This window comes from Narcine bancroftii, chromosome 2, assembly GCF_036971445.1.
Source record: "Narcine bancroftii isolate sNarBan1 chromosome 2, sNarBan1.hap1, whole genome shotgun sequence".
In the NCBI taxonomy this organism is placed as follows: domain Eukaryota; kingdom Metazoa; phylum Chordata; class Chondrichthyes; order Torpediniformes; family Narcinidae; genus Narcine; species Narcine bancroftii.
In genome coordinates, this window is record NC_091470.1 from 192,163,598 (window position 1) to 192,184,887 (window position 21,290).

At 45.3% G+C, this 21,290-nt stretch overlaps 1 protein-coding gene across 4 annotated transcripts in view; it reads right to left on the reverse strand.

Annotated features, from left to right (window-relative positions):
* Positions 1-21,290, reverse strand: part of psmb6 (proteasome 20S subunit beta 6) — a 58,543-nt gene that overhangs the window by 26,828 nt on the left and 10,425 nt on the right. For 2 of the 4 annotated variants that reach the window (XM_069919769.1, XM_069919772.1), the window contains one exon: positions 4,756-4,823. In XM_069919769.1, the coding sequence (XP_069775870.1) occupies positions 4,756-4,823 (68 nt within the window). Of the gene's footprint in view, positions 1-4,755; positions 4,824-10,340; positions 10,518-12,527; positions 13,380-21,290 lie in introns of those variants that run through there. The other 2 variants (XM_069919771.1, XM_069919768.1) reach the window with 2 other exon arrangements.

Genomic DNA, 21,290 nt, shown 5'->3' on the forward strand with positions numbered 1-21,290 from the left:
AACCCGCTGCCATCAGAATCCTGAATGAACAAAGAACATAGACACTGTCTTACTTTGTCTTTTTCTTTCATTGTTTTGATTTATTTGGTAAGATGGTTTCATATAAATGTTTGCTCTGATTTGCTGTTGCAAATACAATGAATTTTGTGATATGTTTTAATGTGAATAAATTCTGATTCTGAACATAAAAATTAGGAGCAGGCAACACCACCTTGTTCCTGCTTCACCAAGCAGTAAGATCGCGACTGATGGAACTGACTAACTCACTTCACATTCAGGCATAGCCCGCTAAACCTTTCGTCCTTGCAAGCAGGTAACTGCTCAGATTCTAAGATGGCGGCACGGTCAATGCAGCGCTATTACAGCACCAGTGACCCAGGTTCGAATCCGGCGCTGTCTGTAAGGAGTTTGCACGTTCTACCTGCGTCTGCGTGGATTTCCTTCAGGTGTTTGGGTTTCCTCCCACCCTTCAAAATGTATGGGGTTGCAGGTTAATTGGGGTATTTGGGTGGCATGGGATTATGGGACGGAAGGGCCTGTATGTCTAGATTGTTTTTAAATGTCATTCCTCCACTGCCCACTGAGAAAGAATTTCAAAGACTTAGGACTGTCCAACAGATCGATCCACATCGTCAATGGACATTTATTTATTATGTCCCCTGATTTAAGACTCTCTCAAGAGGTTACATCCTCTCCGTAAGTGCCCCTAGGACCTTCCATCATCACCTCCAATTCTTTTGAACTCCAGTGATTCCAAGCCTTGCCTAGCCAACATTTCCTCATATCCTGTAAACCTTTTCCAAACTGCTTCCTATACTTTTACACCCTTCCATTAAAAAAAGACTGTACACCAAACTATCAATGCTCTATGGAACTGGAACCATTCCTCCCTACTTTTACGTTCAATTCCTAATTCTTGACCCAATTGTAGGAAGGATTGAGGTCTGAGATAGGGCGCAGAGAAGGTTTCCTGTTAGGATTGAACATTCAACTGCAATGTTCAACTGGAGAAGCAGATTTGTCATTGATTTGTCGTCCATGTATTTTGAATGTCAATGATTTATTGAATAAGTTACAATTACTTTTCTACCATTGAAAATGTGTTAACTGTGAGGAGTAGATTTCTTGCTGCAACTTGATTCCTGAAACTTAATAGACAGAGGTTGGGATAGGTAAACCAGTAACACTCAGGTGGATTAGTTTGAGCCAAGTGGTTGGTTTCTGGAGAAGCAGAGTCCTCTTTTGGGGCCATGCTCATTAGTTTTGATTAATTACTGCCTTCCCAAGTGTAGATTCATCCTGTCCTTCGGAATTCTTTTTGTGTAACATTTCATATTAGGCTCAAAGGCATGTAATTACCTGGCTTTATCTTTGCTGACCTGCTTGAGACAGCACCACTGATGGGGGTTTGAGGAAGAGAACAATGAAGTGGAATGAATAGTAGTGTACAAATTGCAAAATGTAATTGAACCATAATATTCTTTACTGGATTAGACGGAATGGACACCGAGATTGCAGTGCTCGGCCAGCGAGTCCTGGATAGGGACACAGTTTCAAGTGATGCAAACTACAATTAAATTTTAACAAAAAAATTATTTACAGCATGTTAGAAGCCAATTCAGGCTATTGAAACCCATGCCGCCCAATTACACCCAAATTAACTGTATGTTGTGAATGGTGGGGGGAAAGCAGAGCACCCAGAAGAAACCCAAGTCGACACAGGGAAACCATACAGACAGACAGCGCGGGATTCAAACCCGGGTTGCTGGCGCTGAATTAACATCATGCTAAACGCTACCACCGCCAGGTTCAGGGAACAGTTGTTACCCCTCCACCATCATAATGCAGGCTCTTTTAAGGACCCTTATCTGGCACACCATTTGTTATTGAATATTTATTTTCTGTATTGCATAGACTGATGGCACTGCCTTCTCGTTTACATTTCTCTCTTCTGTACTTGTATCTTTTTCTTTGCACTACCACTAACTAGAAATTCTGTCTTGCCCAAAGGAAAAAAAATCTCAGGGCTGTATATGACATCATGTCTGTACTCTTGACAATAAATCTGAACTTTGAACTTCAATCAGTCATTTGAAATGCTAATTAGACAGATGAAGTCAAAACTTGACAGATTAGAAGTGTAAAACACAATTACAATGTAATCATTTTAAATGAATCAAAGGGGCCTTTCGTTTCGGATTTCCGATTGTTGGTCAGGCAGGTGTAGACTGATTCGATACAGCAATAAAAGATGTGGTAGAAAAAGCAAGGAAAGTGCAAGGGCCAGAGACATGGATGGCAGCTTTAAAAGGATGGAAGGGAAGCATGAAGATTGGGCCAAAAGATGACAGGCAAGAATGCCAGTTTTAGTAGCCACCCGTGTCTTGGTTAGACAGGTGCTTGATTACAAAGAAATTACCGGTAAACATGATGAGGGATGTGAGCTCGGAGTGAACAGATGTCTCATAATTCCAACTTTGGAAGAACTGACTGAAAAATTTCACAAGAGAACAGACCCAACATTATGGGTGCAATTTGGAGCAACACCATCTCTAAGGGCGCCATGGTTAGCCTAGTGATTAGTGTAACATCAAAGCAGCGCCAGCGACCCAGGTTCATATTGAGAGCTGTCCATCAGAAGTTTGTACGTTTGCATGGGTTTTCTCCTGGCGCACTGGTTTCCCTCACATCCTTTAAAATGTATGGGAGTTGTAGGTGTAACTGGGCGTCACGTGCTCATGGGCTGCAAGGGCCTGTTAGCATGCTGTATGTATAAATTTAAAAATTCTGTGAATAAAGTCTGCCTGCAAACTCAACAAAGGACTTGAAACGGTGTACATTCAGGGGGTGTCAGGATGATATGGTGGTGTGAACCCAGCAGCAATGATGCTGAATTTGGAACCAAGTGCATGTTGGCAGTTCAGCCTGATCAACTAATAAAGACAAAACTATGGTAATAATTAGCAGGGCTGCCACAGCGCTGCTCCCATGACAGGTTCAATCCGTGTGGAGTGTTCATTTCATGTTTATGGCAGAATGTGGTTGCTCCAAATGCTTGTTTACTTGCACAATCCAACGTTGTGTGGATTCGTAGGGCAACTAGCCACTGTAAGCTGCTCTAAGACTGCAAGTGAGCACAATCTGAAGTAAATTCACTAGAATACGGGGAGACTAGCAATATAGTTAATAATTTCAGCTCACGACTGAATGTTGGGGCAGAGTTGATGGACTGAATAGCCATTTCTGCTCCGGTCTTATAGTAACATAACAATTACAGCACGGAAACAGGCCATTAGGCCCTTCTAGTCCACACCGAACCAAACACCCCTTTCTAGTCCCACCTCCCTGCACAATGCCCATAACCCTCCATCTTCTTCTCATCCATATACCTGTCCAACCTTTTCTTAAATAATACAATTGACTCCGCCGCCACTATTTCTCCCAGAAGCTCATTCCACACGGCTACCACTCTCTGAGTAAAGAAGTTCCCCCTCATGTTACCTCTAAACCTCTGCCCCTTAATTCTTAACTCATGTCCTCTTGTTTTAATCTTTCCTCCTAACGGAAATAGTCTATCCACATCCACTCTGTCTATCCCTTTCATAATCTTAAATACTTCTATCAAATCCCTTCTCAACCTTCTACGCTCCAAAGAATAAAGACCTAATCTGTCCAATCTCTCCCTATACTCTAGATGCTTAAACCCACGTAACATTCTGGTAAACCTTCTCTGCACTCTCTCCACTCTGTTTATATCCTTCCTATAATTAAAGGGTACTGTTAAAGGGTACTTGGTAGTCAGTGTAAACTCAGTTGTCATGTTTCCATGATAGACAATTTTATGACTACGATTGATGCCAACAATCGATAATATTAAGTAAGTGCTCATCTATTTGTTGTTCTTCAGATAATCAGTAGAATCCCCATCATTCAGAAACCCAAAAAAAGAAATCGAGCAAATGAACAAGAATTTAAAAAATTAAATAAAAGTTTAAAATTATAAAAGTAAATATTCTCTGAAGCAACACACAACCCCTTGGAGAAGATGGGAGAGAAATTCAACCAGCAGAGCGCCCCCGCCTGTACCAGCTGTTTGAATAAGATGGTGTTGCCCAGGATGAAGTGCAGGCCAATGCTGCTCACCACTGGGGTGACTCCCTAAAGTGTCTCGCTACTTCATTTGTATGAGGTATATTAGTAAGGCTTTATCTGTAACCTTGGAGGAGGGTGGATTAACTATAACGGTGGCACAGTCAGAGAAACGGCTAGGGCAACACTGTTAAATTTTGTAAGTTACGGGAATTTTCTGATTAAAGTGAACTTTACATAATTAAATATTACAATACTGATTTTTTTTCAAATAACTTTACTTTTGCACTGTCTTTAGTCTTTTAAACTGTGTATTTTTAATGCAGGTACATTAGTTTAGCCGTTGGAACAGTCAAACAGAAAATTCTCATCTCCGGTATCCACAATCCCCGTAGGTGCAAGAAAATGGGAATTTTACTGTGTTTACTGCTTACATCATCCCTGTTTTCTGACATTATTACTTAAGAACCTAAATTTTGATCAAAAAAATATATTGGCCCCCATTTTAAAGTGCAGAAAGCCTGAAAGACAGTATACTCAGTATAAATTTACAATCACAACATGCAATCACCAACAGCACATATCAGAAACAGCGAAAGAAAAAGGTATGCCTCAATTCAATTTTGTTTCATTCTCTTCTTACAAACAACCCTTTGACAGTCTTACCCCGTTGTAGTCCTTGAATCTGCACCAATGACAACACCTCCATCAAACTCCACGGCCATGATGGTAGTCTGTGTCAAAAGAAATCGGATTTTACATTGGGAAACACACAAAACCCCAAGAACAAGAACTGGCACCTCAGAATTTAAAGCAAACACGCAGTTAGGAAAAATTACAAGAATAAGAGTTGCAGTCATGTGGCTGCTTGAGACTGATCCACTAAGATCATGGATAATTTCATCTCGTCTTGGAGCTCTGTCTGCTCTACATAACCTTCGACTTCCTACCAAATCTACCTTGCATTTGAATGCCTTCAGTGATTCAGCCATCACAACCACAGGTGTAGGGAACTCCAAAAATTTACATCCATAGAACATTACAGCACAGAAACAAGCCCCTTCAACCCTTCTATCCATGCAGAACCAATTTTCTGCCTCGTCCCATATCCTTCCCATCTGTCCAAATTCTTATAAATGTCAAAATTGAGCCTGCAGCTGGCAGCTTGTTCCACACTCTCACCACTCTCTGTGAGAAGAAGTTCCCCCTTATGTTCCCTCTAAGCTTTTCCCCTTTCACTCTTAACCCATGACCTCTGGTTTGCATCTCACCTACCCTCAGTGGAAAGCCTATTTACATTCACTCTATCTGTACACCTCATAATTTTGTGTACCTCTATCAAATCTCCCCTCATTCTTCTGTGTTCCAGGGAATAAAGTCCTAACCTGTTAAACCTTTCCCTGTAACTCAGTTCCTGAAGTCCTGGCAAGAAACTAATAAATCTTCTCTGCCTTCTTTCCATCTTATTGATATCTTTCATGTAGTTCAGTGACCAAAACTGCACACAATACTCCAAATTTGGCTTCACCAATGTCTTATACAGCTTTACCATAACATCCTAGCTCGTTTATTCAATAGCTTGATTTATGAAGACCAATGCCAAAACCTCTCTTTACAACCCATTTTCAGGAATTATGTATCTGTATTTCCAGATCCCTCTGTTCTACCACACTCCTCAGGGCCCAACGATTTATCGTGTAGGTCCTTTCTTGGTTTGTCCTTCCGAAATACAAAACCTCACACTTGTCTGCATTAAATTCCATCTGCCATTTTTCACCTCATTTTTCTAGATGATCCCGATCCCTCTGCAAGATTTGAAAACATTCTTCGCTGTCCCCAACGCCTGCAATCTTAGTGTCATCTGCAAACTTGCTGATTCAATTTACTACATTATCATCCAGATCATTAATACAGATGACAAACAGCAATGGTCCAGCAACGATCACTGAGGCATACCACTATAGTCACAGGTCTTCATTCAAAAGCAATCATCCACCACTAATCTCCGGCTTCTCCCATCCAGCCATCGTGAATCCAATTTACTACTTTACCATGAATGCCGAGCGTCTCAACCTTTCTAACTTCCCTTGTGGGACCTTACTAAAGATGTCGACAACATCCGCAGCATTTCCATCATCAACCTTCGTGGTAACTTCCTCGATGGACTCTTTAAGTGATTTCAAGATCATTGCTGAAAGAGGAGAAGCAAGGGACTGGGGAGAATTGTGGGTGTTGGAAACCAGCTGGAGGTGAGTGGAGTTTAAAAGGGAGCAGGGCAGGGACTCAAGGCATTGTAATTTCAGGACTGTCATTGAAAGAGGAGCGAGGGATTTGGGAAGCTGTGACTGTCGGGAATCAGCTGAGGAGAGTGGAATTTAAAAGGGAGCAGAGGTGAGTGGTGGGAGGAATAATAAAGATAAGGGGCAGTGACAAATAAAATGAGAGGTAGCTCAAGCGGAGTGGCCAGTGGAAAGCAGTGGGTCTTAGAGACTTTGGCGAGCTGAGGACAAGCTTGATTTCAATGAGGTAAAGCCAGATGAGATATTTGTATTTAAATTAGGAAGAGTTAATGGAGACAGCTAGGGCAGTGGAATGCTCCAATTGCGGGATGTGGGAATTCTGAACAGATCAAGTGTCCCTGATGACTACACCTGCAAGAGGTGCATCCAGCTGCAGCTCCTGGGAGACTAAGTTAGGGAACTAGAGCTGGATGAATTTCGGATCATTTGAGAGGCAGAGGCATTAATAGAGAGGAGCTTCAGGGAGACAGTCACACCCAAAACTCAGAAGGCAGGTAACTGGATGACTGTTAGAAGAGGAAAGGGGAATAAGCAGACAGTACAGAGTACCCCGGTGGCTGTTCCCCTCAACAATAAGTATACTGTTTTGTATAGGTGTTGAGGGTGGAATCTATCTACCAGGGACAAGTTGTGGTAGTCTTGTCTCTGGCAGAGGCTACCCCTTCGTCTCAGAAGGGAAGGGGGAGAAGAGGAGAGCTATGGTGATTGGGGACGTTGGTTCAATGCATGGATAGCAGGCTCTGGATATGAGATCAAAGGGGGCCACGAGAAGGCTTTGGCATATACGATTAAGGAGGCTCCCAAGGCTTTCTATGTGTGTGTGAAGAATGATGGATGATGAGAATGAAGGTGGGGCCACTAAAGGAGAAAGGAGGCAACATATGCCTGGAAGTGGAGGAGTTTGAGCAGGTCCTAAATGAATACTTTGCTTCAGTATTCACAAGAGAAAAGGACGTTTATTCTGAGACGAGTTAATTCCAAACATATTGGAAGATATGAAGGGAACCGAGAGTCCAGGGTATAGTTAAACGAAAACTGGGAGATTGCTCCACTGAGCACCTTCACTCTGTCCACATCAGTGACAAGAATCTCCCACTGGCCAAGCGTTTCAATTCTGCACCCCACTCCCACGTTGACATGCTGACCATGGCCTGTCAAAACGGTTGTTTTCAAACTTTTTCTTTTTTATTATATGGAATAATATAACAGATAATGGCCTTGCTCAACCATGAATAATACAACTTTTGATTAAAAAAATTTTTTACAGAATGAGGAGACATGGAAAAACGATTGTATACTTTTCCTTTTTAAAAAAAAGTTATCATTCATTCAAAAAGATTTATTTAACTTCACTTTTCCTTTCCTTTATTTCTCTTTCTTTTGGTTTGGATTTTTCTTCTTGTTTGATGTTTATGTTTTATTACATTATAGGTACACAATCCTTTATCAGGAACCCTTGAGGGACAGTATGTATCAAATTTCAGAACAAAAGCCAGCTGCCCCAGATTTAAGCCCACCCGAATTGTGCTGCCGTATCCACCCCCTTTCAGTCACGCTGGCATCTCTCCCCCCAACCCCCCGCCTGCCCGAGTCTCACTGCTGTCTCTCCCCCCCTGCCTGCCCGAGTCGCACTGCAGTTTCTCCCCCACGCTCGAGTCACGCCGCTGTCTTTCCCTCCTCGACCACCTGAGTTGCGCTGCCATGTCTCCTCCCACCACCCCCCGCCTCTGCCCAGAAGCCTGAGGTGACTTCTTTGATGTGGATGGCACTGTACCCGACGTTGAGAATGGAGTCACCGATGTTGAAGACTTGGACTCAGCTCCGTTTGGCATCTTCCCAGCTGTAATTGTAATCACTTCCTTGGTTAATTTAGATGTGTTACTCAGCGATTTGGGTGTTTGGATTATTGCTGGGAGGCCTGGACACTACTGTAATTTCCCTCACTACTGCATAAGGAAACTCATGTCTACTTATTTATTTTTGTACATGCCTTGGAGTCCACGAAAGGGTCAATAGTGTAAAAAGTTTGTGGACCCCTGACCTATGGCATAGGTATGTGAATGGAAAGAAAAAGTTTGAAAACCACTGATTTTGGGGGAACTTCTTCACAGAGAGTGTGGCACGAGCTGCCAGCTGAGGTGGTGAATGCGGGGCTCAATTTTTAACATTTGAGGAATTTGGACAGGTACATAGAAACATAGAAAATAGGTGTAGGAGTAGGCCATTTGGCCCTTCAAGCCTACACCACCATTCATTATGATCATGGCTGATCAGTCCCCAGTTCCTGCCTTCTCCCCATACCCCCTAATCCCCTTGGCCACAAGGGCCAAATCTAACCTACACTTAAATATTGAGAGGGAACTGGCCTCAACTACTTCCTGTGGCAAAGAATTCCACACATTTACCACTCTCTGAGAGAGGAAATTTTTCCTCATCTCAGTCCTAAAAAAAAATCCCCCCTTATGCTTAAACTATGGCCCCAGGTTCTGGTTTTTCCTAGCATTGGAAACAACCTTCCTGCATCTAGTCTGTCTAAACCCTTAAGAATTTTATAAGTTTCTATAAGATCCCCCCTCAATCTTCTAAATTCCAGAGAATACAAGCTTAGTCTATCCAACCTTTCTTCATCCCTCCATCCCCGGTATCAGCCTAGTGAACCTTCTCTGCATCCCCTCCAAGGCAAGGATATCTTTCCTCAGATAAAGCAACCAAAACTGCATGCAGTACTCCAGATGTGGTCTCACCAAGGCCCTGTATAGCTGCAGCAGGATCTCCCTTCTCCTGTACTCAAATTCTCTTGCTATGAACGCCAACATACCATTCTCCCTCTTCACCGCCTGCTGCACCTGCACGCCCACTTTCAACGACTGATGCACTGCAACACCCAAGTGTCGCTGCATCTCCCCTTTTCCTAAACAGATACCATTTAAATAATATTCCTCTTTTCTGTTCTTACCTCCAAAGTGGATATCCTCGCATTTATCCACATTATACTGCATCTGCCATGTCCTAGCCCACTCGCCCAACTTGTCCAAATCACCCTGCACTCTCCTGGCATCCTCCACACAGCTAACCCTGCCACCCAACTTCATATCGTCTGCAAATTTTGAGATACTGCTATCTATTCCCATATCTAAGTCATTGATATATATCGTAAACAACTGCGGCCCCAGCACTGAGCCCTGTGGTACCCCACTAGTCACTGGCTGCCATTCTGAAACCCATTTATTCCTACTCTTTGCTTCCTGTCCCTCAACCAATTCTCTATTCACCTTAATACCATACCTCCTATACTGTGCTCTTTAAGTTTATATGTTAGTCTTCTGTGCGTAACCTTATCAAACGCCTTACTAAAGTCTAGTTCTCCCCTATCCATTCTATTGGTTACATCCTCAAAAAACTCTATTAGATTCGTGAGACATCATTTCCCCTTCACAAAACCATGCTGACTCTGTGCGATGATACCACTACTTTCCAAATTTACTGCAATTGTATCTTTAATAACCGATTCTAGCACCTTCCCTACTAAAGATGTCAGGCTAACTGGTCTGTAGTTTCCCGATTTCTCGCTCCCTCCCTTAAGGAGTGAGGTTACGTTGGCCACCCTCCAATCCATAGGAACTAATCCAGTATCCAAAGAGGTTTGGATGTGGAGGGGTTGCAGGTCAGTGGGACTAAACAGAAATAATGGTTCAGCCCAAACTAGAAGGGCCGAAGGGCCTGTTTCGCCCTCAGAGGGTCAAATAGCGTCTGTGTAAGCAAGATTCGGTCGAAGTTTCGAGCCGAAGTCCTTTCCCGGGACCCAGCAACCTTCGCATTCAGCACATGACTGTGCGGTGCTTCGGGTTCTAGCACCTGCCGCCTCCTGTGTGGGCCCGGGCCATGGCGCCGGGACATCCCGGGGCCTCAAGAAGCCACTGCCGCTCTCCCAGCCGCCTGCTCCCTACTCACCCCGGTGCTGACTTCCCGACTCGTCCAGTCTGGGTGGAGACTGAAGCAAGGCCGAGCGGACTCAGCCGCGTAATTCTCAATCCGCCCCATCATCGGCACCGCCATCGCCATCTTCCACCGGCAGGACAGAATGCCGGGAAGCTGGAGGAATGAGCGACGCATGGGCCGCCGGGAAACTGGACGAATGAGCGGCGGACACCTGGAGGGAGGTTGCGCAAGCGAGGAGGCTGCCGGGATACGAGGTGAATGAGCCCCACTGAAGACGGATGTCCACACCTCGTGGCAGGGAGTCCAAGGAATGGACAGGAAAGTTTGCACAGGGAATTTAAAATTTAAAAAAAAAGACAAGAAATACTCAACAGGTCACCGAGGGAGAGAGGAGCAGGTCATGATCAGGTCAAGGCCCCTGGGAATATCCAAGGGGTCGACAAATGCCAGGGGATCGATTGAACTTTTGAGGTCGAAAGAATGTGAGAGCCCAAGGTCCCGCCCCTGCCGAGGAGCACAAAGTCCACATCCCTGCCAAGGAGCCCCTGCCCAGGAGCCTGAGGTCCCCGTCCCTGTCTGGGAGAACCCACCCCAGCCTGGGAGTCCTTGCCCCTGCCTGGGAGTCTGAGGTCCCCGTCCCTGTCAGGGAGCCCCCACCCTTCCTGGGAGCCTGAGGACTCCACCCCTGCCTGGGTGCCCAAGGTTCCCACCTCTGCCTGGGAGCCCGAGGTCCCCATCCCTGTCCAGGAGCCCCCACCCCTGCCCGGGAGCCCAATGCCCCTGCCCCCGCCCGGGAACCCGAGGTTCCTGCCCCTGTCTGGAGCCCAAGGTCCCCACCCCTGACTGGAGCCCGAGGTCCCCGCACCTGCCTGAGGACCCCACCCATGCCTGGGGGCCGGAGGCAATTTCTTTGTTGCGGACAGCACCGCACCCGCTGTTGAGAATGGAGTCACCGTCGCTGATGCTGAAGACTTGGACCCAGCTCCATTTGGCATCTTCCCGACCAGATGCAAAGGTTTTTTTAACTGTTATTGTAATCATTTCCTTGCTTAATTTACATATTTGGTGATTGGGGTGTTGTTACAAAGTTTGGTTTGTTGCTGGGAGGCCCGGACACCATATATATGGTATGTAATTTCTCTCACTAAAGGCATATGTGTCTAAGAGGGATCAAGGATTCCATGAAGGGGTCCATGGTCTAAAAGGTTTAGGGTCCCCTGCTCTACACAAAGTGCCTCTACAGAGTCATTCAAGACACCCTTTTTGCACTCTGGGCACACAAAGACAGTGATCTACAGTTAATGCTGAACAAATTCTCAGACACTGCTACACTCTTTGGCCTGACCATCAACCTGAACAAGACTGAAATACTCCATCAGTCCATGCCAAACACCAACACCATAGAACCAAAAATCACTATCAGTGACACTCAGCTGACAAATGTAAACAGCTTCAAATACTTGGAGAGCATCATCTTGAGTGATGGGTCTTTGGTCAAAGAAATTGACTCCAGGATCAGCAAGGCCAGAGAGGCTCTGGGGAGATTGTGTTGCCAGAGTGCTCAATCAACACCACATCCACATCTCCACAAAGCTGAAAGTATACAGAGCCGTGGTCATTCCTTCTCTCCTATATGGATGTGAGACCTGCACTCTGTACCGACGTCACATCAAACAACTGGAGAAATTCCACATGTGCGCCCTCTGTTCCATCCTTGGTGTCCGTTGGCAAGAAGGTGTCTCCAACCTGGAGGTCTTGGGTCACGCCAGCATTGAGTCCTTGATCATCAGAGCCCAGATGCGGTGGGTAGGACACGTCCTCATAATGAACGACCACCGAATATCTCACCAACTGCTCTATAGTGAACTGTAGACCAGAAGGACACCTCAAGGTCATCCACGCAAGTGTTTTAAAGATGCTGTGAAAGAAACCCTACGCTACTGTGGGCATCCAGCCAAGAGAACTAGAAGTTGCGGCTGCTGACGGAACCCACTGGCGAGTCCTGTATGATGAAGCCTACATCACTTTCAAGGCAGGCACTGCCAAAAACTGATGGAAAACCGTGAAAGGCGTCGCAGAGCAGCCAGCCACAGTTACTACAACAATGGACTTCCGGTGCTCCCATTGTGCTAGACTCTTGCGCTTTCAGACTGGGACTGTACATGAACTGCACAACAACATGTCTTCTTCGAACAGAAGGATGACTAAAATATTCCTTTATTGTCATGTAATACAATGGGTCAGTATACAGGAGGGAGATTGAAAACTTGGCTGAACCTTGGATCTCTGGTCCCAATATCAACTAAGTTCTCAAATATGAATGGCTCAAGCCTGAAACATTGGTTATATTTGCTATATAAAATATAAATTTTGACCTGCTGAGTTTCTCAAGCATTTTTTACTGTGCATGATGTACAACTATTCACTTAATGCCTGTTACATTTGAACATCAATTTAATGAGTGCTGTGGTTGATGGCATCTCCCTTTCTCATTACTGCACTGTCCTTTCGATGAAATGCTGAGACTAGGCCAGTTCAAGAATTCCATGCTGCGCATACATGCGTTGAGTAATATTATAAACCCTTGCAATTACATTGACAGAGTTCCGTATCTTGTCTCTGGTCTCCTTATTGTCTTGCACACACAGTATGCGGAAGAATTCTGCACGTGAAGGGAGGGCAAGGAAGGCAATACCAGCAGCCTTTTGCACTAGCCAGGTGTGGTGTTTGGCCAGGGTCCGCTGGTAGGCATCAGCACACATGTTGGACATGGAGCTACTCTCGGAATTGGACCTTAACTTATCAAGAAATAGCTGAAGCCATTGCAGTGCTCGATGGAGAAGCAACAAAGTGCGGCAGCCAGACTCCAGACCCTCACTGCCAAGTCCATTGACTTTCACCAAATTGTTTCTCAATTCATAATCAATCATGGATTTGACGGTCGTGTATTCTTTCCCATCCACGCCCTGCTGATGTTGGATGATTATCTTCATTTTACTGGTCAACTCTTCAGATATAAATCCAAAAATAGTGCCAAGTGCTTTCATAAGACTGAAAAGACAAGCCCACAATCAGTTAGGTTGACAAAAATCGGCCTGTCTCACAGCAAAGTCTGAAGCTGCGTTACTGCAAGAAGAATTGAAGATCTAAATGTGTAAAACACAAGGTAAAAGCATCCATTTGGAATTTTTAAATTTAGACATACAGCACGGTAACAAACCCTTCCAGCCCACGAGCCCTTGCCACTCAAATATCCCAATTAACCTATAACCCTGGTACATTTTGGAAGGGTGGGAGGAAAGCCACTCAGACATGGGGAGAATGTAGAAACTTACAGACAGCGCAGGATTCGGACCTGGGGCGCTGGAGCTGTAGCTATGTTAACCATGCCACCCTAGAAAGTTTGGCTAGAAATCTGTCAAAGTATTGCTCAGTGGAGAGCTTTCATCTTTGGTTTGTATAATCTGTGTTCCATCACGCACACCAAGGCATACGCAATGGAATAAAACTCTATCTACACTGTCTCACCAAACATCCCAAGGTATATATGAATGTCACAATCTCACAAAAATAACATTGGACAATGAAGATTTTGGTTCCTGAACACTTCTGGGTGTATTTTATGGATTTTGGGCTTCTGATCATGAAAATCACCTGAACTATTTCCTATCACATACCGTTTTTAGATATAACCTATTTTTGTGATTTCCTGTCATTCAAACATACAAAACTGCGAAGTGCAACATGTCATTGAAAATTCATTTTCTGCATTCACACTTCGACGTCTTCCCCACTGGACTTGGTGCAGTCAGTGACAAACATGGCAACCAGGGCATTGCGACCATGGCAAAGCAGTATTAGGGCAATGAAATCCATCACTGCCGGCTGATCGTTGTTGGACACTGGCAAGAGAGGCATCAGATGCTGAATGCAAATGAAAATCAGCAGCAAAACATTTTTAGGTCAGTTGAACTAACGCAATGTATCAGCATCATTGTGCAATTAAACACGCTAAATTCAATAGAAGTTAATGTAATATTTCTCCAATGTCCTACGTGATAGAGCAAATCTGAAATTATTTTTGTGTTCAGCTTGAAGTTGTCTATCGTAATCCCCTTTTCTTTCAGGAAGCAAACCTTTTGAAAAAATGCGTCGTTCAGTAATTATTGGACCAATTCAGATCTGGTGTTCCCTCTTTCTTGGTCCATCCAGGTTCTCTCACCATCCCTTCGATCCACTCCTCTCAATCTTTTCAATTCTAAAGAATATAGCCACAGTCCAATCAACCTTTCCCCAGAAGCTCTTCACTCGGAGTGGAAAGATGCTTAAAAATCAGTTCCTGATTAGATTCCTCTCTCTCTGATGAATGTCTGGAGCACGATCAAAGTCTTGTCAACTTTAACCTTGGGATGACTTTTTTTTTTACAAGATCATAAATCTGAATAATTCTCACATCTGTCTATGATTTGCTCATCTACTGTTTTGGGGGAAATTTTAGAAAATTGCCATCATCCTTTCACAAATTATTCTCTGTCTGAAGTGGTCAGTTTTCAAACATTGAGTATAAGCAAACCTATTCCCAGATGACAGGATTTGAAAACTTGCCAAGCAAAGCTGGAAACTTTCGCGCTTGCCCGAAGCCTGCGGTTGCCAACAGTGAAGGAAGTCGTTTATTGTCATCTGATTGCACACGTACAACCCGACAAAACAGCGTTCGCTGGTCCACAGTGCAAAGCAGGTGCACAACTCATGTACAGATGAACAACACATATGCAGGGCCAGAATTCATATGAAGGGTGACCTGGTTGACGTTGGTTAGTGCAACGTCTTGACAGTGTCAACAATCAGGACCAGGGTTTGAATCCTGCACTGTCTGTAAGGAGTTTATATGTTCTCCCCATGTCTGCGTGGGTTTTCCCTGGAGGCTCCAGTTTCCTCACACACTTTAAAACATACCAGAGATGTAGGTGTAAATTGGATAATACGGACTCATAAGCCAAAATGGCCTATTATTGTGCTGTATGTCTACATTTAAATAAATAAATATTGTTTCGTAAATATGAGAGTTTTGGATGGGGAATGTCAGCAGTTCCTTTGGTCGTTTAGTGTTCTCACAGCCCGCAGCCCAAAGGGAGCAGCTGAAAGATGCTGTGTGTGGGGTGGGAGGGGTCATCAATGATTTTGCACGCCCTCTTCAGATAATGATCCCAGTAAATCACATGGATGGAGTGGGAGGAGGGAGACTCCAGTGATCCTCTCTGCCACTCTTATGGATTGACCTCTCTCTGCACCATCCGTACCACACTGTGATGTAGCCGGCCAGGACGTTCTTGATACAGCTCCTGTAGAAGATTGACGCAATGTTGGCCGGTAGCCTTGCCCGCTTCATCTTATCAGGAAGTGTGCTCGCTGTTGCACCTTCTTGTCAAGTAAGGAGATGTTCTGTGCCGATGATCAATCGCTAGACAAGTGAATTCCAAGGAGCCCCTGCAGAAAAGGTCCGTGGTCCTTCACTATCAAGGCAGAGTGGAGCAGGTGCTTAGGGATGGAATGTGTAGCAATGTGGCCCGAGCTAATGTCAGAACCCACTATTGGAGAATATTTGCCAATTTATGTGTGCATGAGATGATCTGATGTGGATGAGATGATCTGATGTGGATGAGATGATCTGATGTGCAAGCTGTCACCACTTTCATCACCCATTTTTCTTGCTTCCTTCAAATTTTTCAAAGAAAATTACAGTACTGTGTTTTCTGTGTGATTACTCAGAATACATATTTAAACTCTGACAATGGCAGCATTGTAATGGCCGTGCTGCCTCAGGTGCAGACCTGGAAGAGCAGGGAGCAGAGGGACAGCGCTGTGGGAAGAAGCAGAGCATTGAAAGCCTCCCTTGCAGAGATCTTCTAAATGCCAATAAATAGACCTGACCTGCTTGATTTCCATGCATATTATAAACCTCTTCATCCCAAGAATGCAAGTATACCCAACATGACATTGTGTGCCATTCGCTCATTTAAATGACCAAAAAACGGGAAGACCACCCCCCGTTTGAGAGAGAGAAGCAAAGGAGACAACCCACAGGACGGTGACCTTGGCGGTGGACCAGCGGGGGTGCTCCAAGGCTACAGATGGCGGAGTTGATGGACTGGGCAACATTCAAGGACTCAGTGTCAGGTTCGAGATTCTTGCATTGTTATGTAATAAAACAGATGTAATATTATATGAAATTGCAGTAAGGCAGACAGACATGTTTTTTACACAGCCGCTTTGTTCCAGAAAATTATTCCCAATTTCCCGGAACGCAGTCTGTGTAAAAAGATTGGAACAGGAATTAAAGATTCATTTTACCTCCTCAACCCCTAGTAATTTTCATGGGTCGCTTGCAGTCGAAACTGAACTGCGGCTGATCCCAACGGGCTAATGAACACAGCGGCTGTGATAAGTTCCGCCAGCCGGAAGAGGTGGGATCAATTGTCCAGAAAGAAACAAAAGGCTTGAGGCCTTTGGTGTGGGGGATGGAGGTGGAGAAGGATTGGCTATCCAGGGTAAACATGAGGCGATCGAGTTCAGGGAACTGGATGTTGTTGATGGAGGGTGTGTGAAGTGTCCCAGATGTTGGTGGGGAAGGATTAGACCATGGGGGGGGACAAAACAAAGTCGAGGTAAGTGGAAACCATTTTGGTGGGACAGGAGCATGTGGACACGATGGGTCTGCTGGGACAATTGGGTTTGTGGATCTTGGGTGGGAGGTAGAAACAGGCAGTGTGGGGTTGGGAAGCAATAAGGTTGGAGGCCGTGCCAGGGAGGGGACTGGAAGGGATGAGTTCAGAGATGGTGCGTGATAAAGTGATGTGTTCTGGCCATTGATTAAACCCTGTTCTCGAATGTTTGCACATTTTCAACCTCACTACATTAGTCTGAGGTCTCCATCTGCTTCAGATTCAGATTTCAGATTTATTGTCAGAGTCCACATGACATCACATACAACCCTAAGACTTTTTCCTGTAGGCAAGGCAGAATTACCACTTATTGGCATGCAACAATCACTGTGCACAATGTACACATGTAAACAAATATAAAAATGTAAACAAACTGATTTTTCAATGTAGAGAGGAAAAAAATCAATAAAATGCAAAAGTAAGAGTCCTTAAATCAGGATTGAGTTTGTTATTGAGGATTCTGATGGTGGAGGGGCATCAGCTGTTCCTGTACCTGGGGGTGCAAGTCTTGTGGGACCTTTTCCTTTTTCCTGATGGCAGCAGCGAGAACAGAGCGTCTGCTAGGTGACATGGATCCTTGACAATTGCTGCTGCTCTCTGACAGCAAAGTTCCCTGTAGATGTTCTCAATAGTGAGGAGGATTTTGCCTGTGATGTCCTGGGCTGTGTCCACTACCTTTTGCAGGGCTTTACAGTCAGTGGTATTGGTGTCCCCCATACCAGACTGTGATGCAGCCGGTCAGCACATCTGTAGAAAATTTCCAGGGTTTATGATGCCATTCCAAACCTCTGCAAACACCTGAGGAAGTAGAGGTGTTGACGTCCTTTCTTCTTGATGCTATTAGTGTGATAGGTCCAGGAAAGTTCCTCTGAGATAGTAATTCCCAAGAACTTACATTGGCTCACCTTCTCCACCTCTGATTCCTCAATGATCACTGGAATGTACAACCTCTGGTTTTTCTTTCCTGAAGTCAACAATCAGTTCCTTGGTTCCTTGATTTTGGTGAGGTTGTTGCACCAGTCAGTCAGGTTTTCACTCTCCCTCCTGTATGCTGACCCATTGCCCTTTTTTCTACAACCCTTTGTCAGCGAATTTGTGGATGGTGTTGTCTCATACTGAGCCACAGAGTCATAAGTGTAAAGCGAGTAGAGCAGGGGGCTAAGAACGCACCCCTGGGGTGCTCCGGTACTGATGGAGATTGTTGAGGAAGTTTTACCAATCCTCACTGATTGTGGTCAAAATGTTTCTCTACCCAAGGTTGGTTCTAGAGCAAATCAACTCTTATCTCAGGAAGGACCTGGATCCACTTCAATTTGCCTATCTTCAAAACATGTCAATGACAAACACCATCTTGCTGACCTTCCACTCTGCATTAGATCACCTATACCACGGGAACACCCAGGTCATTTACTGCAGCTCAGTGTTCACCGCCATCATACCTGCAAACATATGACCAAACAAAAGGCGGCATGGTTGGTGCAGCAGTTTGCGCAACGCTGTTGCAACGCCAGCATTCAGGACTGGGGTTTGAGTCCTATGCAGTCTGTAAGGAGTTTGTAAGGTCTCCCTAGTGGCTCCGGTTTCCTTCAACCCTCCAAAATGTACCAGGGTTGCAGGTCATTTGGGTGTGATTGGGCCAGTTACCGGATTGTATGTCTAAATTTAAAAAGATTTGGGATTCTGTTCTCCCCCATGCAACTAGATCCTTGACTTAGAACATGTACAGTATTGACCCCAATTACCTCCTCCTCCTCCCTGACCATCAGCCCAGGCATGTGAAGCCTGTATGCTCAGTCTCCTACTCTATTCCCTCCATGCTGACTGTGTAGCCAAGATCGACGACAACTCCAATTCACTAATGGCACAGTCGTTGTTGGCCGAATGACTGAAAATGATGCATCAGAATACAGGATGGAGAATGAGAATCTGGTTGTGTGGCCCTAGAACAACAATCTTGCTCTTTATGTCACCTGATCAAAGGTTATTGTTGATTTTTTAAAATTTAAATTTAGACATTCAGCAGGGTAACAGACCTTTTCGGCCCATGAGCCTGTGCTGCCTAATTACACCCAATTGACCTTCACCCCCGGTACATTTTGATGGGTGGGAGAAAACCTCCACAGACACGGGGAGAACATACAAACACCTTGCAGACAGCGCTGGATTTGAACCCTGGTCGCTGGCTCTGCAATAGCATTGTGCTAACCACTACACTAACCAAAGGAAGGGAGAGCCGAGGGTCATATTGATGGGGTGGAGATGGAGAGGATTAGTACCTTACATTTCTGTGAGTCCATATTTCGGAAGACCTCTCCTGGGTCCATGAAGGCATACTAACACCTCTACTTTCTGAGGACATTTGGTCTGTCGTCAGATCCTCCATCAAGGGATTTTTCTTTTTGGAGCATAGAAGGATGAGAGGCATAGATAGATAGCCTATTTCCCAGTCCAGGAATGGCAAACTCCAGAGGACATATCCACAAAGTTAGGAGAGGTAGGTTTAGAGGAGACATCAGGGGTAAGTTGTCTTACATACAGAGTTGTGGGTGCCGGAAATGCCTGGGATGGTGGTGGAGGCTGAAACGAGGGGCATTTAAGAGAGTCTTTAGCCCCTTTCACACTTGCATCCCAGTAAATCGACTGTTCAGTGTCCCGGGATAGGAATGGGGGGGATTTGGCCTTTCACACTAGACCACTCCTAACCGAGACACTGAACGCTTTCACACTTGCAAGGGGTTTATCCCCTGCGTTTGGTCTGTTCTACCTTTAATAAGAAGTGACTGCAATGTTGCTGCCCGTTTCACACTTGCCTGATCTCAACGCCGGCATCTGCAGATGCTAGGGAATGTATTAGGGGTTGAGGCTGGCAATCCCTGGCATGAGATGACGTCTTCACACTTGCCACTTTAAAGGCCGATTGTCGGTCGATTCCTGGGATCAGTGGCAATGTCAAAGGGGCTTTAGACAGGCACACGGATGAAGGAAAAATAGAGGGTTCCAGGGTAGAGTGGGTTAAGTAGTTTTTTTTAGGGATATGGGTCAGCACAACATTGAGGGTCAAAGGGCCTAAGTTCTATAAGGTGCACTGTGGAAGGTACACTGTGTGGTTCCACCACCACCCAGTTTGCTAATTTGAGTATCCAGGAACTCTGTAGGCTACAGAAAGTAGCAAACACAGGCAGGTCCATCACAGGGTCAGAACTCCCATCCACTCAACACATCTATGTGAGGGAGGTGATACCACAGTGATGCTGGCCTGCCTCCTCCCTGTAACTCCTCCCCCTGGAATTCCCCAATAAAAGCGATCAAGCCCCTCCTTCAGTACGAATCCTGGAATCAGGAGCCCGTCTTATGGAAATAAAACTCTGTGTCCAGAAACTTCAGTCGTTTGGAGTTATTAATAGTGTATCAGGGAGGCACTGCCTCAAGAAGGCCAGTGGTTCCCCAGCAGTGGCGTAGGCATCATAAAGGTCCTCCCCCCATCAGCCAGGGTCAAAACCTCTTCTCACTACTACCTTTGGATAGAAGGCACAAAGGCCTTCTATCAGTTAAAGGACAGTTTCTTTCTAACAGGTATCAGGCTTTTGGACCTGATACACGAACAATGAACTGTTTTGACACCACAAAAGGACTGTCTGCACTATTGCAAAGTCAGTTATCTCCTCACACTCAGATAACTGAAAATTCATGGTCTATCTTTTGTATTTATTGTGTTTTGTCATATAAATTATTACGCTATTATAGTCTTGTCACGGCAGCTACACTGCTACTAAAAGAAACACAACCTATTGAGCTCAGTGAGCAGAAAAAACTGGTTTATTGCTGGCTGTCAGGCTGGATTTTTACTCCCAGCCCGGACCTGGCTGAGAACGGCGCTGGGGGGGGCACTGACGTCACTCGGGTGTCACATGGTTCCCCAGCACGGACTTCTGAGCCCAGTGTTGAGAAGAAAGGGAAACCCCCCGATGGCGCCATTTTGGCCAGCTTCCCCGCCGCATGGATTACAAGCGGGGCCGGTTCACCTGCCTAGTGGCATGCCGCCACACACAACCCCCCCCCCCCAGAACTGGCGCCAATGTCCTTTAGCTGGGCAGGCTCGCTTCTTGGGTTCTTGGGCTGGGCCACAATCACTGGTTCAGTGGAGTCGAGGTGAGCTGGCTTCAGCCTGTCCACAGTAAACAGCTGCCGCCGAAGTCCAGCGTAAATGTAGGTCCTGAATGCTGGATAACCCTGTACGGCC